At 38.6% G+C, this 25,840-nt stretch overlaps 2 protein-coding genes and 1 long non-coding RNA gene across 6 annotated transcripts in view; 2 read left to right on the forward strand and 1 right to left on the reverse strand.

Annotated features, from left to right (window-relative positions):
* Positions 1-5,999, reverse strand: part of micu1 (mitochondrial calcium uptake 1) — a 36,874-nt gene extending 30,875 nt beyond the window's left edge. Inside the window, exons 1-2 of the mRNA XM_055162378.1 lie at positions 5,871-5,999; positions 534-698 (exon numbers count right to left, since the gene is read on the reverse strand). Coding sequence (XP_055018353.1) covers positions 534-697 — 164 coding nt within the window. The 5' untranslated portion in view covers position 698; positions 5,871-5,999. The remainder of the gene's footprint in view (positions 1-533; positions 699-5,870) is intronic.
* Positions 6,000-8,867: 2,868 nt separating this feature from the next.
* Positions 8,868-10,600, forward strand: LOC129411487 (uncharacterized). 2 transcript variants are annotated; one of them, XR_008633314.1, is made up of 3 exons: positions 8,868-9,020; positions 9,483-9,583; positions 10,057-10,600. It is a non-coding gene; the product is annotated as an uncharacterized LOC129411487 (long non-coding RNA). The 2 variants fall into 2 exon arrangements; XR_008633315.1 differs by lacking the exon at positions 8,868-9,020 and adding an exon at positions 9,138-9,303.
* Positions 10,601-13,228: 2,628 nt separating this feature from the next.
* Positions 13,229-25,840, forward strand: part of mcu (mitochondrial calcium uniporter) — a 64,389-nt gene continuing 51,777 nt past the window's right edge. For all 3 annotated transcript variants that reach the window (XM_020921226.2, XM_055162618.1, XM_055162619.1), the window contains exon 1: positions 13,229-13,386. In XM_020921226.2, the coding sequence (XP_020776885.2) occupies positions 13,270-13,386 (117 nt within the window). In that variant the 5' untranslated portion in view covers positions 13,229-13,269. The remainder of the gene's footprint in view (positions 13,387-25,840) is intronic.

The raw sequence follows: 25,840 nt of genomic DNA on the forward strand, positions 1-25,840 counted from the left end.
TATCTGCCACCTTAGCAACAAAGGACACGCAACACAAGACCAGGAACACAATGGAGGTATTCACCTGTGGGAGCCGGAATTGTACGGCCAGCCTGTGGGCCACGGGATATGACTGCTCTATCAACAACCTTTATGTCGGGAGCGGGATTCGACCCACCAATCTTTGAAATAGTGGATGAGCACTCTATCAACTGAATTACTGCATCCCCATATTACACTGTGATATTTTATTATACAGTATTTGGAAGAAGGATGCTGGGTCAAAGCTGCCAGAGGACCAAAGATTTGATTTGGAGATGCAGTGAGGAAAAAAGTTTGTTGATGTGAGACACGTAAAAGGCAGTAAGCTTGTGGTAAATTATTCAGTATAAACATACAAAAACAGCCAAAAGCACAACAGTGAGATACAATATATACAAACATATTTTTCAATACATATGACAGCTTATGTGCACAAATCGATCTAACTCTATGAAGTTAGGTATACACAGTGTTTTCTTTGTCATAGAACAATATTACTGAAACTCAAATACCTTTTCCACATAAGTCCTGCACTGACAGAGGCTCCAGTGACTCCTGCCAGAGCCGCCAGCATTAGCTTGCGCCTCCCCACCCCCCGGCCTGCCCCGCTGTGATAACGCCGGGACAGCTGTGCCAGGCCAAACGACGCCGCTGACAACGCCCGCAAGCGGTACATCCTACAACAAAAAGAGGAAAGATATACGACCATGATTCATGAAGCACAACAAAAAGAAAGAAAGAATTTGTAACCAACATAAATTACTACAGTCCCTGACAAAAGTCTTGTCGCTTATCCATTTTGTAGAAACAAAAGCTTATAACCTGACTTTAAATTAATCGATTGGTTTTAGAAATGTCTCATATGAAAGCTAAAACCCTCCCAAATTATGCTCAATAAACTAAAATAAATTTGCTTCACTGAAGAAAGATTGATCATTTAATGAACACAGAAAGGTCAGATTTTGGCAAGACAAAAGTTTTGTCGCCTACAGAAAATTGAACAAATAATTTACTTCAAATACAAAAATATGTTGCATAACGCCAGTGAATTAAGTAGTGGTGCTGTGAGATCCACATTTAATATCTTGTATGACTTCCATGAGCTTGAAGGACTGCATCCATGCGGTTCAACAATGATTCATACAATTTGTTGATGAAGTCATCAGGAATAGCAAAGAAAGCAGTCTTACATGCCTCCCAGAGTTCATCAAGATTCTTTGGTTTTGCCTTCCATGCTTCCTCTTTCATTCTACCCCAGACATGCTCAATGATGTTCATGTCTGGTGACTGGGCCAGCCAGTCCTGGAGCACCTTGATCTTCTTCGCCTTGAGAAACTTTGATGTAGAGATAGAAGTATGCGATGGAGCACCATCCTGCTGCAAAATGTGACCCCTTTTATGGTTGGGAATGTAAGAGGTAGCTAATACTTCTTGATATTTTAGGCTATTGATATTGCCTTCCACCCTGCAAATGTCTCACACACCCCCATACTGGATGTAACCCCAGACCATGATTTTTTCGCCACCAAACTTAACTGTTTTCTGGATGAATCTTGGATCCATGCGGGCTCCAGTAGGTCTCCTGCAATATTTGTGGTGGCTGTGATGTAATTCAACCAAGGATTCATCTGAGAAATCCACCTTCTGCCACTTTTCCAGTGTCCATCCTTTTAGCAGGCTGTGGGCCTTGGCAAATGCCACACGGTTTTTTAATTGCCTTTTGTTTAGTGCTGGTTTCTGTGCACTGATTCGACCATGGAGGCCATTTCGAGACAGAATTCTACAAACTGTTCTGGTTGACACAGGGACTTGAGGTGACCAGGCCTGGTGGAGCTCTGCTGCAGTGGAAAAGGGGCTGGCCGTGGATTTTTGAATCAACAAACGGTCCTCCCGAGCAGTTGTCTTGCAGGGTCTGCCGGACCTGGGCTTGTCAAAAACATCTCCAGTCATTTTAGATCTTTTTGTTATTCTTTGTACTTGACGCTGAGACACATTGAAGGTGTCAGCCACCGCAGCAGTGGATCTGGTCTTCAGCCTCTTGATAATTAATGCTTTGGTCTCAGGATGGATCTTAGGCATGTTGTCAGAGGTCAAGTTGCAGTTGATGTGAAGGTCTGGTGTGCTGGGGTTCTTTTTATACACACCCACTAATTGATAGATCAGTAACTGATCACAGGTGAGGCTGTAATCTAGGATTGGGTGCATCATATGACAAGGCGACAAGACTTTTGTCTTGCCAAAATCTGACCTTTCTGTGTTCATTAAATGATCAATCTTTCTTCAGTGAAGCAAATTTATTTTAGTTTATTGAGCATAATTTGGGAGGGTTTTAGCTTTCATATGAGACATTTCTAAAACCAATCGATTAATTTAAAGTCAGGTGATAAGCTTTTGTTTCTACAAAATGGATAAGCGACAAGACTTTTGTCAGGGACTGTACACTGAAATAAGACTGCAAATGTACAACTATCAGAATATTAATACTAATTTGTGTATGCGTGCATGTGTGCGGTTGTTAGTGAAAGTATCATTTAAAAACATAAAATAAGAACAAAATGTCAAAATACTGATTTATTTGTATAAAAGGTATGTTATATCTGCATGATCACAATTAGAAAATCGCAAAGGCTGCAGTTATCTGTTATTTTTTCCTCTGCAAACAGCAATTCTTTCTTCATGGAGTTGGATTATGTGTAAAACATGTGCAGGTTAGACCTCTACAACCAATTACAATTTTCACTTTCAATTTTATCTCAAATGTTAATAATTAGATTAGATTAATAGACTGATAGATTGATAGATAGATAAATAACTTTGTTGTCTGTCCCTGCTGATGACAGATTTTTTTCTTTGCCAAGCCACAACAGTCATCATAAGACACATAATTATGCTTGTGTGCAGAATTATTAGGCAAGTTGTATTTAGGAGGATTAATTTTAAAACAGACTATAACTATAGTGCTCTGGGTCGATCCAAAATGTTAATAAACCGCAAACCTGAATATTTAAGAAAGTAAAAGTGAAGTTTTGGTTTTCTTATTAGAAAATCTAAGTGCGCACAATTATTGGGCAACTATTCATGTGCAGAATTATTAAGCAACTAAATGACTTAACACTTGTTTATTTTCATTTGTCAGAATTGTAAACAACTCAAAATTTACAAATAAACATTTCTGACATAAAAAAAAAAATTAGTGACCAATATAGTCGCCCTTCTTCTCAATATTGGCCTTAGGCGTTCCGATTATAGAGTCTGTTGGCGATCAACTTTTTGTGCAGCAGCAACCACAGCCTCCCAGACACTGTTCAGAAAGGTGGACTGTTTTCCTTCACCATAAATCTCCCATTTATGAAGGGCCCACAAGTTCTCAATAGGGTTTATGTCAGGTGAGAAAGAGGACATAACATTATTTTTTCATCTTTAAGGCCTTTACTGGGTGGTCACGCAGTGGAGTACTTCAATTCTTGCGATGGAGCATTTCCTGGTGTAAAAATCATGGTCCTCTTGAAAGATGTGGACTTTTCCTTGTAACAATGCTGGAAGAAAGTGTCTTCTAAAAACTGGCAGTAGGTTTTGGAGTTCATTTTGAGTTCATCTTCAACCCAAAAAGCTCATCTTTAATAATACCAGCCCATATCAGTACCCCACCTCCACCTTGCTAGCATCTGAGTCAAAGTGGAGTTCTGTGCCCATTACTGATCTAGCCACAAACCCATCCTGATTCGTCAAGAGTGACACTCATCTCATCAGTCCATAAAACCTTTGAAAAATCTGTCTTCACAGGATTTCTTGGCCCAGTTTTGACGTTTCTTGTCCAGTGATGGTTGGGTTTCAGTCTTCCTCACCTTGGTCATGTCTCTGAGCACTGACCACCTTGCACTTTTGGATACTCCAGGTAGGTTGCAGGTCTGAAATATGACAGCGCTGGAGGATAATGGGTTCCTGGTAGTTTCATGTTTGATTCTTTTCAAATCTCTTAAAGTTAATTTGCATTTTTTTCTCAACATGTTTCTTGCTACACTGTTGACTATTTACAACAAAACGTTTGATAGCTCTGTGATCACGTTCCAATATCTTTGCAGTTATAAGAGTGGTGCATCCCTCTGAAAGACTTTTTAATCATTTTTGACCTTTCAGAGTCAGTTATATTTGGTTTTTGGCCCATTTTGCCTGAGGTAAAGAAGCTGCCAAATAATTCTGCACATCTTGATATACAGTGTTGATCTCTTTAGGCCACACCCTCCCTCATTAGACATACATCACCTAATATGCTTAAATCCAATAAGAATTCAAGTTTATACAGCTTGGAGTTGGAGGAGTTTTTGTATATCTTCGTGTTTTCAGGATGTGTTTATAATGTGCACTGTGAACTGAAATTTCATATTTAAATTTTACAGTCTGAAAGATTAAATTTAATTTTTCTCATTCATAATGAACTAATCTTGTGTTTCATTTTGTAGAAATGAATTTGTGGCTCATTTTATTCAAAGAGAAAGTTATTGTTATGCTAATGCTAACAAACTAAAATAGCTGTAATGAAACAACTGGCATCAACACATCAATAATGTGACACATTAGAACACACATTCACATTTCTACAGCCAAAAACTAAATTTGGAAAAGCATAAAGGTAATTAAAATTAATTATTCTTAACTGATATTCAGAATTCATTATTCAGATTAAAAAGGATAAAATTATGGCCTTTACAAGGTCAGGAATATTCAGTTACCTCAATGAATAAAAAACAGAATGATCAAAGCTGGATACAGAAACACTGCCCAATAACACTGCAGATGAGCCCAGAATAAAATTGTGCTCACACTGTTGGGTTTTCCAATTCAGTGATGTTTGGGAGTGATATGTTGAGTAAGAGATTATTTGTCCTTTACTGTAAAGAGTAGTTCTGTGAAATGAAAGCAGAAGGTGCACTTAGTCCAATTTGGGTTTTGCAGTTGCATGGATAATTTTAGTGAGTTTTGAGCTAACACCTGGTAATGCTTACACCATTATGGAGCATTTTGGGGAATAAAATAATGAAGACAAATAACATTCTTCTGAAGTAATTTTGTTCACCTGGAACATTTCCAACTCATATTAGGTATAGTTTCTAGGGCTAATTAGTTGTAAAGGTAAAGGTAAGGTAAAGGGTAAGGTAAAGTACATTTTCTGACTCTTAATGTCACATTAACTTTGCTTTATCATTCTGAAACTGTAATTTAATGAAGCTGGTTACATTCTGAAGAAAATATTATTGACGATTGGAGAATGTATATTGTGCATGCAAATAAATGACAAAAATACACATTTTGCATGTGATGTCACCAGTCATCATTGCAGTGGACATGAACACTAACTATGGGAAATTGGTAAAAATTTACAGTCTTTTCCTATCACTGAATTAACTCTACATGATTATTACATGCCCTGCAGATAAAGTCTAGTATCTTCCACTTCATTGTCATTGTCTGAAGTACGTATTCTGTTTAAACTAGTTAACTTTTGGCAGAGGACCCAAAGCCCAAACTAGTGTGCAGATTGTTACTGGCCAAGTCAATACCATTTCCAGGTACAGCCCGAGTAATCTTTCTTTTATAACAATTCGCAAAGCATGCGTTCTTCAGTGACAAAATATACGCTTGATTTCCGTTTTTTCTGTTAATAATGACATGCTCATTTTTTTTCTTTAATTCATACGCATTCAGTTTATTTGTAGATGACAGCTAATGCTAACTCAAGCTAGCGCTTCACACCAGACGTGACTTGCGCTGGATGGACGCTGCTGTTCAATCTCTGCGACGCACAGTTTCATTTTAAACCCTCGTGTCACACATTAAACACCATTACTTACGTAAAAGACTTTCGAAACCCTTGTTAGTCCGATATAGTGCTGTCCCGGTCGTACAGAGTGGATCCGCGGTGTACGCAGGGCAGATGGGCTGTAAACAGTTCCGTGTTGCTCGGTGCATCTGCGGGTGGGGTCACAGCTCTCACTCCGCCCCCTGTGCGTCCTGACTGGTTCACAGGACACCAGACATGACCACACAACTCTCTGCATTCCTCTGTGCCACATAGCCCAATGATAATGTACATGTTTTTAGTCCATTAGGCTATAGGCTACAACTGATTAAAACAGGGGTCTAAATGAACTTTGTAGCCTTCGTTAAAGGTGCAAATAAATTCTCTAGTGTAAGACACAGACTGTATAAAAAAGTCTATGGAGGAAGATCAGCCATTTGCTTGCTTGGAATCCTCCACACAATGTTTAACTATTGTATCTATGCTTATCAATTAGGCTAAAGATGCTGTGTTGCTAAATAAAATATTGAAAATACATTCTTCATAGATGACCTCTAACTTAGTGGTGCCATCATCAACCAATTTTTGAGTGAGATTTGGAGATTTAATGCCAAAAGGATGGCAAAGTAACAGACCCTTCACCACAAAAGAGCCCATGGTGTAGCCTAGTCATTTGCACCACAGGCCTATTTTATTCTCTTGCACAGCCATTCTGATATGGTGGATTAACAGAGTATGACAATGGTTAGGTGAATAACTGGTAGTCATGGTAGTCTACAATACTTGCTTTGTTGTAGCCTCAATAAGATTGAGATAGTTAGCCTACAACAGCAGCAATAGAAAAAAAATTTTTTTATGGAAATTAATGAGGCCATAAGTGGCATAAATGTGCAGGCTATAGACTTATAAGTTAAAGATGCCCCTTGTTTATGAACCATTGTTACAAATTCTAAACAGTAGCCTATATAGACATAGACTCATTTCAAAGAAATTATTTGGTTTAAACCTTTTGTAAGTCATTTAAAAGTTACAGTTAAGTTATTTTTACATACAAATATGACTCCCTGTCCGATACTTTGACTTTGGCCTAAAAATTTTATCAGATTTTAACCAGATATTACTCCTCAGTGCACTTGAACCGTCTGCATGAAACAGAAACAATCTTTCTTGCTTCAGCGAAAATGTAATTTCAAATTTGGAGAGGAAAGGATGATTGCTGGTTGCACATAATCACATTGAACAATGGGACAGCAAAACCATGATTATAACAATCATGGTTTTATCAACAGTTATTTTATGCAGCAATTAAGTCAGTTTGTTGCAGTGGCCACACCATATGGTCTACTGCAAAAGGAAATATTAAATAGTTAGATACATTTGGGGAGCCTGCTGCTATAATAGAAGTGCTTTTAGATAGTGATAAAGGCATCTTGACATGGTACTTGAAGCTGTCTCAAACCCACCAGTATAATAATGCAAAATCAATTGGATCATTACAGTAACTAATGGCACATTGTCAAAGGGTTAAGGTATCACAGGCGGTTTTCATGTCAATATGTACTTCAATTTTAACCATGGATTTTACAAAAGGGGACCGTTATATTTTCAGTCCTGTCTGACCTTATTTCTAAAAAAAAAAGCGGCTTATATTTGCACATTGCAATATGAAATCTGTGCCCCCGGTCGCACTTCCAAATTCTTTCTACTTACCAACTTTTCACTGGAGAGACACTAATGCTGCATTTGAGTCACAATTCTGTTAGTATCAAATTAACACACATCATGTATTTGACTCTTAGTGTTGTTGTGAGTAAAGTGAAGAAAATCCAGATATGTTTCAATGTGATCAAGAGTTATTTCAACTATTGACAGTGCTGTAGAGTAAATAAGTAGTTGTTGGTTCACAGTGTTGATATAAAATGAGTAGTTGGTGATTCACAGTGTAAACGTCAATCACTCAGAAATTGTCTATTTTGAATAGTACACTACATCAGTGTTGGGCTTTTATAAGGTTTCCAGGGGAAGAGCTACAGTCTGAGAGACAAGCACATTTCACCGTCTGAAGCTAAACTAAGCTAAGAGCTAATAGCGTAAAGCTAACAGCTAATAGCGTGTTTTTTTCAGCAGAACTGAACTCAACGAGCCTCAAGTCCAACCACCTGAGCTCTCACGTGCCCCGTGTCAGATTACTTTACCTTTTTAGGACACTCTGCAGTTAATTTAATTCATAAAAATACTAAATATATTTGGTCTATTACTAGTAGTAGTATTGAGTAGTAGTAAGCTAACTAACTTCGCTGTGACAGTCAATGTTGCTGTCACTGATGTCCGTGAAAATTAGGTAAAATCGCCACAAATTGTACTAAATTAAGAGTAACATTACTTCAAAAAATATTTCTCAAGTCTAAGTAAAAAGTAGAAGTCCAAAAAATGTGTTAAGTAGCTAAGAGTAAAACTATTCGGGAAACTACTCAACAAGTCACTTAAGTTAAACGTAACTGGACGAAACATCTGATTTGTCATTTAAAGTTAATGCCGTTGCGAGAATGAAAAATGAAACAGTACTCATGTCTGGTATTTTCATAATGGGAAGAAAGTACAATATTTGTAAATAGTGACTCAAGTAAATGTATTAGGTCATAACGCATTAGGTCATTGTAATGCTTGTGACACCTGCCCTACACTCAGTGTATGTAACACGATGATTTAGGACAGTTTTGAGCTATTTATGAGCTACTTCAAGGGGTTAATACAAAAATGTTGGTGGTAAAATAATGTCTCCTGCGTTTATTTCATTGTTGTCACCTGTTGTCCGGGTTTTACATGGTTTTACATGGTTTTTGCATGGTTTTAGAGCGCCTCTCTCCTCAAATGAAATTAAAGTTAAATCAAAATATGTTTAATGATTCTGCTACTTGAACACAAAAAAAATCTATTTGCTTTTGCCGTATTTTGTCGTAGAGCAGCCCTCAAAGCCCCGTGACAAGTGTCCGGCTCTTCACTTTCCGGACCGGGTTACGGCGCAGCGGCGCACTGCCTTTAGCGGGACTGGAGAGCGCTCTCAGCGGCTACACTGCAGCTGACTCTCTGAGGGGAGCTGCCGGGATTCACGGTGTTTCTTCAGGCTGTACACGCTCCGTAGCCTGGAGTGGAACCCGCATTTGACCAGGTCTAACCCGACACCCACATACGCCTAAACCAGGTGAGTCCCGCTCTGCCTCAGCTCCGTTTCGAGGAGACCGCAAACAGTTGGTCCACGATCTCACGCAGCCCCGATTCAAACGCCCTCACACGGCCTTATGTCTGCCTGCACCCGGTACCGACTCAAACGAAAATCTAATTGCCCCGACACGGACTCTCGATCTATACTGAAGTGAAGGGCAGGTTAGCATTCGTTAGCTTAGCTTTTCCGAGTTTTCACCGTGTTTTTCACATTTTGAGGCGCGCATTCATTCGCTGTACACACTTTTGTGTGTTGTGTTGAGGTAGGATATTGTACCAAGTGGAAAGTTATTAAAATTATTTAAATCAAAAGGTTAGTAGTATTCTGTAAAAATTAAATATCTTCAAGTATGATGTCTTACCCAATGCAATGTCTTAACATGCTATTAACTTTTAGTCAAAAAGAGTAATGATACTTTCTTTTTCTCTGTATTTTCTTTAGGGTGAGTGTCTTGCTGCTGGTTGACCATGCATCCCCAGCTCCTAAAGGTTACAGTGGAAAGATGAAGGCTCAAGCCAATAACCATCTCATCAGATTTGCAGGTAGGTCATGAAATGGTTAAATGTAGAACTGAAATGTAACCTCACCAATAATTTCGTAATTGACTAATTGAATTTTTTATGTGTGCTAAATAGTTGTAATTTTTTGCCTTGATCTCATTCTATTTTCGTGATTAATGGCATTTAGGTGTTTAGTTTTTGTTGTTTGTGTTGTTTGTGTTTGTTCTTGTGGGTCTTGCATTTAAAAATAATTTTTTTCTAAGGGGCTAAATTTTTTCAAATTACCCTTCAAGTTATTTATTTGAATGGTTCCTGTATACATAAACATACAGCTCATGCAACAGAATACCCTGCTTAATAGGAATAAACAAATAACGATATATAAACCATAATATATTTACTATATATTTACTTTTAAATTTTTATTCATGGCTCATTAAATATTGCATAGTCTGTTTTGCGAGGTGGTTACTTGAATATGTTATATTTATTCTATTCTATATTTTATTTTACAGATTGGTATGGACACATTTCTTGCTGGTTGAATCTGGACGGCCTTTCTACCTGTGACTGAAGTGGGAAGGACAAATGTTTTTTATGTCATTGTTGACCTGACTACATTTGGTGATCCTTTAAGGCATTTTGGCAACGCTCTTGCGGTCTGTGGAGACTAGTTCGAGGGCTGCAGGCTTCGCTTCATCAGAGGACCCTGGTGATAACGGGACTGTGACATCATCATTTTCCAAAAGCTGCGGTTTGCTCGTCCACATGAAAACGCGACCCCAGAGTTTTCAGATTTCTCTACTCTGGAACCCGTTCTCAAAAAACTCAGTTTACATCCACCCGAAATGCTGGCTCGATTTACTACAAGAGGGGAGCGCTGTGGCATGTTTAACAATAATTTTCAGATTGTGTCATATTGTGTGGTGAAGATGAAATATCCGTTACCACTTGTGGATATTGTGGTGGCCCTTACATGCTGATTTAGGCACGCTGCAATTGTGGGGGTGAAAATGTGGCACACGAGATAAGGCAGGTCCAACTGTTGACGCTGCATGAAGACACTGTTACTAGCACAGTTTTGTAAAATAGTGGAGTGTCATTTTACATTAAATAAAGAATGCTTCTATCGTAACAACAGTTTGTATCTGTCCCATGTTATCCTTTGACCCAATTTGTAAAATGACAGTGACTATGAAACTTGAGCCCCATGCTGTGTCATTATAAAGGTGAAGAACAGTTCAGGCCACTACAGACAAATATAGTAGCATCAATAACAAGATATAACACTTGTATAGCACTTGACATGAACACAAGGACAAGAACAAACAGAGGAAACAAAAAAGTTAATGAAAGGAGAGAGAAAAATGAAAGAGATGGATTTTCATGACTTTTATTAAAGGAGCACTGTGTGATTTTTCTGGTGGAGGGTCCGTCATCTGCATGGCTTCATGGTAATGTTACTGCTTTGCCTGAGATGTTCCACAACAAATACATATTGTATTTATTCAATTACAGGTATTTTTATTTCTCAAAACCACCACAAAGACATGCATTCTCACTGTAAGCAAGCCCACTTCTCCACAAATCTGACCTAGTTAAAGACATAGTTAAATTAAATACCATACTGTAGAACATATTCAGGAAAAACTATAACATCTACATTGAGTTAGTAGACCCTCTATTCCAGTTCCAGAGGGTTCCAGAGTTCCAGAGGGCCGGGACAGCAGTGGAGAAGGCCCTGTCCCCCCAGGTCTTGTGGGCAGGTTGCCATGAGCTGAACAGAAAGCACGGGTGAGGGTGTGATGGTGAAGGAGCTCAGAGAGGTAACCAGAGTTATGGAGGGATTTATACACAATGGTGAGGAGCTTGAATTGGATGTAAGTAACAACACAGCAGACAAAAGTAGCTTACACCTATTTTGTCATATGCTTTTACATAAGTTGAAGCTTGTTATGTGATTGTTTTGATAAAATATCACACCCATTTTGAACATAACCTTTTATAGTCTTTTGACATGTGACTTTTGACTCATGTATGGACAGGCAAGGCATGCAAACACACCTTTCAATTGAGCAATGTACAAACCATCCATCTGTGAGCAATCAAGATACTGAGTGTTTGAAAGAAGACTATCCCTCTCTTTTTTAGAGTCAAGATGTGTAAAAAAGCTTCACATCACCCAAGATTAGATCGGAATAATACAATCACTTGAATTAATTATAGTTCTTAAAAAGAGAATTATGTTTTGTTATGTTGTTGTTGCACAGTGTTGTTTTTAACAATAAGGATGACTTCACACTTATTGTGTAGTGAATAATATGTATTTATGCATCATGAATTTGATAATAAGTTATCACACTGATTGTAAAATGCCATTCATTTATTCAGGCACAAAATATGTAAACTGCAGCAAAAACATGTATAATACAGCTAAAATGCAGGGTTAAGGTATATGCCAGACAATGCTTAGTACTATTTGGCACCAAACAAGGACTCGCTTTGGTGAATCAATGCAGCCTATGGGGCCTGGGGCAGGTCCTTGTCCGTGGATGACAATTTGCATTTAAATTGCATCTCCCACACTCAGTGATGCCCAGAACCTGAGCAAGAACTGGGATGACTTCACAATTAAGATTTCATAGGCAAACATAAAAGTATGACATATATATTGCTATATGTAATGTGTGTATATGTTTAAGACAAAAAGGCTACAAGATACCTCTCTGCAGGGAAAGTCACAAAATGCATTTAGCCTTAAAATCAATAATTCAGTAGCTGCTCATTGCTTGCCAGTTTCAAGTGTCCAATGCAGGTGTGGCTGACAGTATTATGGCTGTGTCTTGGTCAAAGTTTAAGCAGAACAGGTTACATTCCTCTAAAGGGAGTCTCCCTAACATTCATTGACCAAAACAGCTCATTACAGCTCATATTCGGTATATTAACCCTGGCTGACTGACGCTGAGGAAAACAGTCTGGGTTCTGGGGATTTAAAATGCAAATAACTATAAGCATACCGAGTATATATAGGCTACTGCCTTATAGTCAAGAGATAGGTTAAATTATTCCTGATTCTTCATGGTAAAGGTTATTATGCTATGCTCTTTTGGGACATGGACACAAGAGTGAATGAAGGGCATGCTAATATTAGACTCATTCACAGAAAGTGTGCCAAAACCATTAGAAAGATATCTCAAGAATGCTATGGGACATTTTTAAACTTGAAGCGACTGTTTATCAAAATGTCTGTAACTGTAATGTTTTCTAAAAAGTGTGTTTTTGTCAATCACAAGGAAAAGGCCTATTTGTTTCTATTGATTACAAATCTATACAATAACGCTTTAAATCCCCAACTTAAGATATTTGCATGTTTTAGGTTTAGCCTCTTCTGACAGGCCAGTCAATAAATAGATCCACTCTGCTGCTACCACCTTGTGCAAACAGTGCCTGCATTGTAGGTTCTCATGACACCTGAGAAATCTAATTATTGTTGGCATATTTCATTACATTGCACTAATGCGACAAATTAAATACAGTCCATTATGCTGTGTGAATTAGCTCACAAATCCAGTATTGTATTAGCTGTGTGTGTTTGCATAGTGGTGCAGCACTGGGCATGTGTGCAGCCGTAGTCCGGCCCTGCACCCCGCCCACCTCCCTCCCTCTTCCCCTCGGTGCGTCTCGGTCCGCCCGCAGCAGTCTCCTTCCCGGCGAGGTTCACTCCAGAGATGGCTGCGAAAGTGTGCAGATCAGTCCTCCTGTTGTCCCGGAGCAGCGGAGCGGTGGCCGGCAGCCTACCCGCACTTGTTGTCTCATCACAGCGGCACCATCAGCACATAAGACCGGTAAGTCCCAGGACGGTACGGCTGTGTGCGCGGAGAGAGAGAGTAGAACCGGGGGGAGAGCAAGAAGACAGTGGAGCTACTGCTGCTGCCGTGGTGGCTGGGCTGGCTAAGGAAGTAATGCTAACTAGCCTTCAAGATTTGCCAGTCTTGACTTGTAATAACACCTAGTGGGGATGTGAAGCGTGAAATGAGCTATTATGTCTGTCCTAACCTGGCCTCTTGTGTGCTTGTTTAATTCACAATGGGACGCCTAGCTTTGGCAATGGCAATGCAGTTTTTTGGAGCGCTTTGCTGAAGCCCATCAACACCCCCTGGCGCTGCCCCACCGTTTACTGTAACTGGCCTGGACACGGTGTCGCTGTCATTTAGCCTAATATCGAGTGTCCAGCCTCTCCCGCCTTGTCCTTCAACTTTGCAGCGAGCGCAGCGTGTCGGACAGAGCCAGTGTCTTGGAGGTGTCGGATAATCTCGCGGTTTGTGTGGTTCTGCAGCAGATGTTGGGGCTGGGTGCATAGCTCCAGTCGGATGAGTGTCTTGTTTTAGAGCATTAAGGATCTAACCTGTAGCCTAAGCTTGTCTGCAGGTTTAGAGGCTGTGCTATGGCCGATGCTCCCTTCGTTTCTTCCGTGAAGTGTAAAATGCAGCATCTGCGTGCTGGTGGTGCAGCAAACTCAGAATAATGAATGTGCCCATAGCAGAAGGAAACTACAGTGCGCGTGTGTGGAGTGATCTGGGCACATACGCACGAGAGTTCACAGGAACATTGAGTGATGTCAGACTCTCCAGCCTACTGCTGCCCTGTCCCCTCCCTGCGGGTGTTTCCCGTTCAGCTGGGAGACCCTGGGTTTTCCTGGGAGCTGATGCAGGACCTTTGCATCCACTGCTGCGTTACATACAGACTCACAGGGCTGTGCTTACTATAGCAGAAATATAATTTGTGATTACCACACTGTTACTATAGTGCTGTGTGATATAGTTGCACATCTTGTTCCTGCCTGCACGCCCCACTCCCTGTCTGAGGAGGAGGAGGCTGCAGTTCACTTTGAAAGAATGAGGAAGTGAAGGCACTTCCAGCACTGGCCTTTCTCAGTTACTACAACCACAGCTACACAGTCTTTACAGTAGCACAAACAGATATTATATCCTATTCATATTATATTTCCTTCCCTATTCTGAAAAGTCGCCTTGATCTGATTTGATTAAGTTGTTGCTGAACACATATAGGCATAGACAGTGAATCTATAAAGACGCAGGGGCCATGTGCAGTGGTTCACCTCATGTAGGACAGAACAGCCTATAGTGAGATATAGAGCTGTTAGAGGCACGCTTGGTCAATGCTCATAGTGACCTCCACTACTCCCACCACTGTGAGCCATTACATTACTGCACAGTTACCCAGTGGGAAAGAAATATTCCTCCCTTTAAAATAAGTGGAGGTCTATTTTGCACGGTTGATTCTCTTGTCAGTTTTTCCTGCCTCAGCAGAGTTGGTCCTAATATGTTCTTTATTTTATTCCAGTCATTTTATTTCAGTTTGTCTGTTTGTCTTTGCCTTAATGAATGAAGTGAATCTACAGCAGCCCCAAACCCACTCCTGTCAATGTGTGACAGCTAGCCCCCTGTTCTCATCTGGACCACTCCACTGCAGTGAGGACTCTCATCTCTCCTGTTGTTTCTAATAAAGATCTCTCTCTCAGTCAGAGCATCTACAGAGATTTTGACATAATGATTCATAAAAGCTGTCACGTTTAAACTGTGTATGGTTTTCATTTTCTATAGGTCAGGCAAAAGTATATGAATTATGGGCAATAGCTTTTTTGTTCAAGTAATTCAGAATACCATTTCTGCTTTTGTAATATTGTGCATAGTAATAAAATAGTAGTAGTTGTTGTACTAGTTTTTGCACTAGTAATTTGCACCACTAATACAGAATGAATACTGCAGTAATAGTGTTGATACTACAAAGTTACTAATGGCGATCGTCTTCTTTATGTATGTATTTAAGAAGACAGTGTTGTGATAGAACTGTTAGGCAAATATAAAGAACTATTATAAGTGCCCATGTTTCAGAAATAGCAGAAAATGGGCACTAGTGGGTCACATTTTAACCTAATTTACTACTGAGTCAGCTTGAGTCACAGTACACATTTAACTATTTGCTATGGGCAACTGCCTATCATTGTAATGGAATCAGGATTCAGAGTGGAATGAGTTAGTGCTCCCAGGGGCTATCCTAAATTGAGACCCCACCTGAGTTCTGTGAATCAGTGCTGCTTGTTTAGCCCTTCTTACTATAGTGTGACAGCATAATAAACCCAAATTCATAGTTGCGATAACACATTAACAAAACCATTGAAAGTGCCCAAATGCATCTCTATAACAGTCTAGTCCTCTTATTTGACAGAATTGTACTGTATCTGGTGTGTCTGGGCTAGGAGCTTTATATAATATGATAAAAGCTAAAATTGTAATTAAAATGAGCTAGATTCAAAGATGTTTTTGTAAAAAAATAAATAAATCTAAAGATATTCTTAAGTAAATGTCACCAATCATTCTGCAACATAGTTATCATTTATGTCTCAGGCTGACTATAATAGATCTTTTAACCATATAGTCTGATCTTAGGTTGCTGCAGTGTGGTGTTGAGGCCAAAAGGTTGCCGCTCAGTTCTTCAGTTTAATCCAATCATTGTAGGAGTAAACTAATTTATTCTCTCCGTCTCACCACTGAAGTTATCCGGATTAGTGTGATAACAAAGTGACTGTGGGTCTGTTGTGAGATGGTAAAATTGCTGAATGATTGATCAACCTGTCCTTAATGCAGTTTTACTAATATTATGGCATACTCCATCTCTATTTATGACCTCACATTTACCTGTGGCAAAGGGGAGAGGGAAAACAATTTGACCTTAATATTAATGAAATGTCACAATGGCTGTCATGCAAGAAGATTATGCTAATCCAACTTACTTATACATTCAGATGGAGTTGATTGATGGATAACTTATCATTACTTCATTGCCATTGCCATTACCAGGGCATCTTATCCTATGCTTTGAATGTTAACTGTTATCGCTTTTTCTGTGTCCATGATACCCCTGCAATCTATCCTCACTGATATTATAACTGTGCACAGAAGCAGTAGTTTGGATTTAATGAATTTTCTTTGATGGGTAGATACATTGATCAAAGATTTCTTAAAGATCTTTGCTTAGGATAATATAAGAATTGAGGCATTTTTGTTTTGCATTATGATTTAGTAATATTAAAACTGGAAATTTTATAAAATATTGTGATTTCAAAATTCAGTGGTGAACCCCTTGAAAGGCCATGGATGATGTTTGTTAATTGGAGTCAGCAAGAGATTCTCTACAGGGATACTGAAAGCATCAAGATTATCACCAACATAAGCCTGATCATGTTGTTGTTGTGTTACCTTTTGCCTTTGTAATGTACATGTTATGTATAGAGCTGATTTAATACAATTGCAATATGCCACATTTTACACCACAGTTTGTGTCATGCATCATACATTTCTTTTTATCCTCTATAGGTTTCATAGAGTTGCTTTTTGTGCCATCATAGATATGATTTAGGCTGCGGCATCAGAGCAGAGGCTTCAGAAGAGAGCTGTTACTTAACTCTTCCCTTTTAACAGCTGCTGGTTGTCTGGGTTCGTACTAAGTGACAGGCATTGCCCTTTTAGAGGTCATTGGAAAACAGAAACACTCGAGTGAGAGTGTTGTTATGTTGCTTATCCTTATATGCTTTGTTTGTAAAACAGAGCCTGTTCATGTGTAAAACTGTTGTTTGCTCTTCTGCATGCAGGTCAAAGGTGACTATTGAAAAAACAAAGATGGCATATTTATGCTAGCTTTTTTTTTGCCAAATCCAGAAATATCAATGATTATGAGCCGTCATTTTATTATAAATCTTAGCCTGAGATCTGCAGTGTCCAGCTGGACCCTTGTAAGATGAAGCACTTCTGTTCTGCACAGCACATGTCTGAAATGCTTCTGTTTTCTGTTCTGAACCTCAGCAGCTCTCCCCACATGTCGTTGTGTTTTACTGTCTCAAGTGACTAGTACAGTATACATTTTCACAGCTGAGCTACTACAGCTTTGGTATTTTTTACACACTTCAGGAAAAGTGAATATTTGACACTAGCTTTGCACTTTTGAGAAAACTGGTTATTACATGAAAGCACGCTCTTCACACTCCATAGACCATATTTTTTGTGTTGTTGTGTTTCTGTTGGATACACCAATCCACATCACATATCTCACAGCTGTCTGACCTGCAGTGCTTTGAACAGAGAGGTGAAGAGTTCAGCCTAAGCCTGACTCAGTTTTGTTTTAGCTTTAGGGACACACAGATAAAGTTACTTCAGAAGTGTCTTTTCTAAACATCAGCTCTTGATTATGAGAGTGTTGTAGCGCTCTAATGGATGAGACCATAGTGATGGACAAAGTCCTTATTAGCACTCGAGAAGGGATTTCACCCTTGGTGTACTAAATGACTGCTGAACCTCTGCTGTTGGCATAGACTAATTAGCTGCTTCACATGTTTCAGTGTGGCCCAGCATGTCTCTGCAGCTCTGAAAGGACATTAAATCGGTCCTGTGTGTGTAATGTGATGATGGATGGAAGTAACGCTTGGTTAGTCCCTCTCATCGTCCGGATGTCTGGTTGGTGGCATCCTGTGCCAGCGGGCAGGTGAGAGTCTGAAGGTCACCCCCAAACCCCCATGCCACACAATCAGGTTTGGGACAGGGTCAGAGCGCAACAGCCAAACTAATCTGTGGCAATTTATGGGCCCCAGTGAGAGCTGCAAATGAAAGCAGGGCAGGGTTAGTTTGTATGAAGGTCGATGATGTCCAAATCTGTCACACAGACTTAAACAATTATGTGAAAGCATTTCCCCGTCGTGGTGTTGTGCTGTCATTCAGAGAGACTTGACTCAGCACCATGGCACCAGTCGCCCTGTTTACATAGAGGCTTATATTCTAGTTTTGCCTGCTGCTGTAAAAGAGCATTGCATTACTGCTAAGACGTGAGTGGAGGTAAATCTAAATGGCTTTATATAAGGCTTTTTATAATCCTGTTTGTGATCTGCTTATTAGAGTGCTAATTTGTGTTCTGAGGTGTTACATAAAAGTGTGTTTTAATTATTTTGCATTAATAATGAAATGCAGATTTACATAAAACGACAAAACATCAGAGAGTTAAGCAGAACTAAAACAAGGACAACTTCAGTCCATTACCTCTGGAAACTCAAATGCTATTAGACGTGGTCTGACTTTGGATTAACCTTTTTCTATGAAGGTGTGTGGCAAAGCTTTCCTAAATGAGGAACCCCACTCGGAGTTGTGCTGACTGCCATTGTATATTTCCTTAGGCAAGATATCTACTTGGTTTCAGAGTCTATGTGCATTGGTGTATGAATAAATGTGTGCTGGGGTGAGAGCAAAAACAGCATTTCTGTGAATAATATGAGGAGAATACTATGATGTGTTTGTGGTTTAACGAAAGAAGTGCACCTTTTTGTCTCAAGTGCACCATTTAAAAGTGCAGCTGTAATTTTACAACCTAATTATAAACATTCCCACTTCTAACACCTAAATATTAATGGCCTCACAAAGTTTGAAATCCATAAACCAGGAAACAAACTACAATGAAAAAATAAATAATAAATATGTTCACTTTCAGAGCCACAGATTGGAATAGTGTGACTGGAATGGGTAATGGGAACTGTAAAATGTTTTGTCCTAACAAGACAAGACTTGGCTAAATTGATTAGGTGGAAATTGAACTGCCAACCTTTTTTCTTATTTTCTTAATTCTCTGCCTGCTTAATGTAATATGTGTGTAAGATTGCACCTACAAACAATGCATTAAATGTTTTCTATTGGTTTAGTGAAATTGCTTTTGTTTGGGTTGGGCTGAACTTCGTCTTATGCAATAACAATATCCTCCATATGCAGCCCATTAGAGAGCTGGAAGGTGGGGCCGACCTCTCCTTCAGGAGGTATTGATTGCTTATACCCTTATTAGTACAAGTTCAGTGTGAATCACTAACAAAACCGAGCAGGAGTAACACTGGTTTGGAAGTACAATGAAAGACAATGAGACAATAAGCTTCTTTCTGCTTCTTGTTTAGAATTTATTATACCATTCATATTTTTCTTTTTGATATTATAGTATATTGTGATGTGTGAGCTACTGTGTCCAAATATATATATTTTTTTGTGGAATCAATAAAGTTTGTCTAAGTCTAATACAAGAGAATTACTCATTAGAATCAAAATTTTATTTAGATTTCTGTGTACTGAACCATTATGCCAATTTGAAAAGGATTGGGTGAGTTTTATTAGACTGTGGACAATGAATTATGACCTAGCACATATAATTGAAAAGAAAAGTCAGTAAGGTCAGAAACATCCATTCTACATTTGAGCAGAAATGGTTAAAGCGGCCAACCATACAAAGACAGTAGTTATTATGAATGAGTGCTATGTTACTAATGCTTGTTGAAATGAGGAGTTCCCTGTCCTTAGACTCACCCCACATTGAAAGAAAACTAGGGCTGCGTCCAATTACTGCGCTGCCATGTCATGCTTCACAAGAAAAAAGAGAAAGTGCATACTTCAAATTACACAATATTTTTGCTCTAAATTGTATTTTGTATTCAGAAACATTGTTGGTTTGTTTCTTGTAGAATGAATTGCTATACACAAATGGAAAAATCCATTCAACTGTTAAACCATTTTCTTTTTTAGCCTGGTACTGCAGTGGCTAACTTGGGTCTACGTTTTTAATGAGGACAGATGGTGCATTGTATTGCATAGCATTCATTATCAGTGACAATAGCTTCCATCACATTATTATATGTTTAATTATTTAGCATGTGTGCGGATCTTTTTCGTAAGCATTGTACTGCAGCATGTTAGCATATTATAACCATGTTACTTGTACTTGTACATTGCTCATTTGTCTATGCATTCATACAGTGCAGCTAGGCCTGTCACCAGAACAAATTTTGAAGTGTGATATATTGCTGAAGTAAATATAAATGATAAATGATAATATTGAAACTTACGCCAGTGACACAGTAAACAAAGTGCAGATTTGCAAAAAATGTTCTAAATGTCCAGTACTGTTAAAACATGAGCTGCAACACATGAATAGCAGAATGAAACACTTTAGTACTTAGTTTGCATCTGTAATGAGTTATAGAAGTTATTCATTCAACCTTTTTTCAACCTCATCAAAAAGACCAAAAATAACCACAAATATCTCAGTAAGAAAAATTTACACACAATAAATATTGACCCCCCCTAAAATATTGTTTCAGTGATCATATATGAGCGATAAGTCGATATAGTCATTATCGTGACACTTTAATGTACATGCACACTTGGACAATCAGTATATTTGTGTATATTTATAATTGAATAGATCTTTCTTTTCACATTGAGGAAATTTGAGTTTTTATCATTATTACCCAGGTAATGCTTGCTTACCCGTCTTTCTGAAAGCATTGTCTGTCTAATTTCTTTGGTACTATTATGTGGCAGACAGGTTTCTGCAGAGGTCATTGTTGGAGGGACCCTTCCATAGACAACAAGGCTAATGGCGCTCTAATCACTTTGCAGCTCATAAGTAGTCCTTTTGTTCCCGCTGGATCGATGTGCAAGGTTAACGAGATGAAGCCTTGACATTTCCGAGTTTGTTATACCTGTTTTCTCCTGGTGATTTCAGAGTTTGAAAAAAGGAAAACAAAGTCCATTTTCACTTGCACTTTGGAGTATACTTTGTTTAAAAACTAAATAAATTATGAGGACCATAGTAGATTAAACTATGACAAAAATACATTGAAACAAATACTACAACACAGCTAAACCAGGTCAAAAATTAGGTTTAAACCAGGTTTAAATCAGTATTACCTATTGTTAACGCTCTATTTTTTTCAGTCTGTGCTTCATCCTGTCATTTTGCTGTTTGTATGTTGTGGTGAAAACAGTCTGTAGTGACTGATTTTTTGCCTAAGAATCCCTTGAAAAATAGGTGAATAATTACAGTTGGAATTTTATTAAATAAGTGTAAAAAGCAAAAAAAAAAAAAAAAAAAAAAACTAAGGTAAACTAACCTTATGCAAGTTACATAATGAACTGCACTAGGTTTGTAAATGAGAATACAGAATATCTTTGCATACTAACAGTGTTATCTTATGCACAGATTGAGAACCACTGCAGCGTGGTATGGCAGCTCTTGTAGACCTTATCTGTAGCAGACTTGTAAATGCACTGTAACATGCTGGTGTAATGTTACCAGGGAAATGAGGGCTGCTTCGGTCATGGCTAAACAAGATCTCATGAAAGTGGTGAGACCATTTCTGTTGGAGGTCATTCTGGGTGGGAGTGAGTGGTCGGTCCACAGCAGGGGTCAGTAAGACGCAGCGTCAGACTCTGTTACTGCAGCTGCTATGATTATTTATACTGTAGAATAGTAGACTCACTTAGCATGTTTCTTACCCCGGGTGGTTTTCTTTGCATTAGTTCCACATGTCATAATAAGGGCTTGTTACTAGCTTGTCACCCACTATTTCTGGCGTGAGGGTAAAGGGGCACACGATGTCCAATAATGACATGTTAAATAAATAGCCCAGAATAAATGAATGTGAGTTGTAGCTGGTTTTGCCATAAGCCTAAGAAATACTTAATGGAATGGATTGGAAAGGAATAAATTAATGTTTGTTGTTTTATGTGTGTTGTGTATTGGCAAGTGGGTATTTTATAGTACTGTACATTTTCTAGTTATGTTATATCTTCTGTACTACAGTTTCACTAATATTAACATCTTGAAATTGCTGAATAAGTCTATTGTATAGTTTTACATCATTTGTTTATCTTAGAGGCTGCTCCTTATTCCCTCCTGTATGAAGAGCAGTAAAGCAACTGAATAATAAGATACTACTTTAATACTTGCCTTTATAATGTCTTTAAGGAAGCAGCGGGGATTACTGTATCACAAACAGTGGAAAATGAAAAATATTTTTGTCGTTGCTGGTCACATATTTTACAGGCAGAGAGGCAGTTATTTGACAATTGCTCAGGAAAAAAATACAAAAAATATTCAAACCAGAAGGTCACATCATGAAAATCTGTCATTCAGTACCAATTGTACCACCAAGCATCTAGTACATTCTCAAATATCTTATTGTCTCAATCTGTTGTTCCCAGTATCACAGGAGGCCTGTGTGGAACGATATGAGCTGTCTGCGTTTGTGAATGACATTTGTGACAGCCTAATTACACCAGCACAAGTATGGCCTGAGCCTTAGCAGAGACTGATCCTCCTCTGAGCCCGTCCAGGGAGTCAATGAGCTCCAGAAACACAGAGCTCTTCTTCAGCCCAGTTTGTTTGCTGAGTAATTATTCAGATTGTAGTGGTGCCCTGGCAGACACACAGGCAGGGATGTCACCAAGGAGAAAACAAACACACCTCGCAGACAATGGACTTAGTTTGAATGACTGGAAGTACCAGATTTTTTTTATTGCATTGGAAAACACCCAGTACATTTTTCCATCAGAACTGAATAAGGATGATAAGCAACATCTTTCTTGGAATTAAATTAGTGGTTTTATAATTTTTTTTATTGTAGCATCTGTAACAGTAAAACGGATTAGTTCTTTTTTCCATACAGATTTTTATTATTTGTACGAATTAAAAGTACTGGTCAGACAGGTCTTTCAACTTTCTCATGTCTGAACATGCTAATTGTAATCTAAGTTTAGCCATTGTCTGACTTGTTCAGGACTTGAGTGGAATAGTGTGTTGCAGTTGCCAAGAAGCCAGCCTCCTTTGTCCACTTAACGGCCAGTTTTAAATGGATTGTGTGGCCTGAGTCTTACACCCTGTCTCTTTTAATTAACCCCTATATCAAATGGATCAATGGTAGGAGACATATGTGAAAAAGGCATGGCCTGACCAGTGCATGTGGGTGCTAAAGGGAAAGAGAGAGAGAGCTGGGGTCAAGTGTATTCTGCCTGGGCATATAGCAGGGTTAAGGAGCTTTTTTGCCATCTCAGCGCATTTCAACTGCATACACTCACTTTTCAAGTCGTTTAATGCTATTCTATATTTCTGTGTGGACCAGAGGTTTTGACCAGATAATCCTATTACAGCAGCTGTGTGGGAATGTACACCCAGGAAGAAATTACATTTTTATTATAACACGCAGAGATTCATTTTCAACACAGTTGGCTAAATGTTGACATATACATTGCATTTAGATTAGCATATTTCAATCCTAAATATGTATAGCGTCAATAGGGGAATTGTTGAGACCCCTATAGGACCCCAAAACTCTTCGCCTAATCTAGCCTAATATTTATACTTTCAGGATCCTAAAACATTTCCAAAGCAAATCTTTTCAACAACCTAGTATGACTAGAGCAATTACATAATAAATTGACATATAATTTATACCAGATGCCCTTCCTATCCTTTAATTTGTACTCAGGTCAGGTACAAAAATTACACAGTGTCAAAGGATTGTATCTGTTCATTGAGCAAATATGCACTATATTTCACCCATGTCTCCTACCTGAATGTAATCATATGACATGACCATGCCTTTATTTATCGACTGGCAATGTCAAGCTCTGATATAAATTTCTGAAATCTGATATACGTTCCATCCCCAGAAAACTACTTTAATAAATGCTCTTTGACACAATGTCTGTAAATCTAATATTGCCATAAAGCAGTCCACCACTGTGATTTACAATAATGACACAACCAGAGATATGTCGGCATTTAATTATAAGGGATGGAAAAGTTGCTAAAGCTATCAGCGGTTGTATCGGCTGCATTCACTGTGGCTGTGTTAATAATTTACATTTGGACCCACTTCATGCCTCTATCATAAACCAAATGTAATAGGCTTTGTATGTGTGTGCACCTGCATATTGAATTTCCATACACACTTGTATTTGGTGTATTCTGATACAGTGAGGAGTGCACAGGGAGTAAACATAGATACACAATCTGGTGTCTGCTCAAAGGCACCTCATAGAAACAGGGCAGCCAGTAAATTGCTTATGTAAATGGCCCATGTTGCTGTAATCTATTGATGATGAGATCTTGGATGCAGGGTGCAAAAGAAAAATCAAAGCACTTACCGGTTTAGTGCACTTCTTTTTAACAACAGGTCTTTAATGTTACACACTTAGGTAGAGGAGGAGTTGAAAATTATGAACCTGCAGAGCAATGGGCATCTGTTCTGGAAAATAAAAGTCCTAATGCATTCTTCTTTCAGTCATGGAGAAAACAGCTCTGTTTGTTTGTGCTTTTATAGTGCTGATATTAATAAGCATGACACGCACTGTGGCTAACGCTAATTACAAGGATCCACATGATCGGAGGGTTTTCCCGTGGGCCCTGACAGTGTTATTGCACTGTGACTTTCACTTTTGAGATAATCCCTCCTCACTTCCATGGAGAAGCTTGTGGATTTTGATCCCTTTTCTTATTGAATTATAATAATATATTATATACATTTTATTTATTAGGCACCTTTTTGCACTCCAGGTGATCACAACAGCATGCATGTTGATGTGAGGACTTCTCAACTTCAAAAGACATGCTATACTGTGCATGAATAACAAAATATATTATCCCTTTCTAGTAGAGCTGTGCAATTAATCAAATTTGAATCAAGATCAAGATTCAGTCATTTGTACTCGTCAAGGATATGGCTGTTGCTTTTTAATCGAGAAGTTCACATCCAATCTTCTGTCAGTGAAAGCATGTTACTTGCAGCAAACTCTGAAGTAAGAAATTTGACTATAAGACTAAAAGTCTGTAATGGTTAAGTTCAGGAAATTTCACAAAATTGCCCAGTCCTACCTTCTAGTAAATATTTGTGTCAATCCAACCGAAACTCTGGAGTTGTTGATATAGTCCCATTAAGGAATCTGAAATTATGTCATGGTTTATTTGGTCTATATATGAAATGAGAAATCACTTCTTTACTTACAAATAAGAGCATTAAACTATTACATTAACACAAGAAGACACTACATTTCCTTTGTAATTATATTTGCTTAATTTGTTTTCTTAATCAAACCATTTCACTTCTTCAAAACTTAAATATTGAAATCCGCCTCTGGAGAAAACCTGTGCTGTCTGGCCAAGTGACTTTGCAAATGCCATCTTTATTTTCTTCACCACTTGCCTGACTGTGCACTCAACTCACTCCCACTCAGAGCTCTGCGAACATTAAAGAAAAAGTCTGTTGACCTTAAGATGCCAGTTGTTGTGATCATCTTTATTCCACACACGAAGAGACCAGATCCAAACATGAACCAAAGACCAAAAACCTTCATCTGTAGCAAGCAAACTATGACCTGCTGCCCACTGTCTGCTTTGGAGAATTAGCATAACCCTGAA

This window comes from Boleophthalmus pectinirostris, unplaced genomic scaffold (genome assembly GCF_026225935.1).
Source record: "Boleophthalmus pectinirostris isolate CB_2022bp ecotype Guang Dong unplaced genomic scaffold, ASM2622593v1 HiC_scaffold_5, whole genome shotgun sequence".
Taxonomy (NCBI): Eukaryota; Metazoa; Chordata; class Actinopteri; order Gobiiformes; family Gobiidae; genus Boleophthalmus; species Boleophthalmus pectinirostris.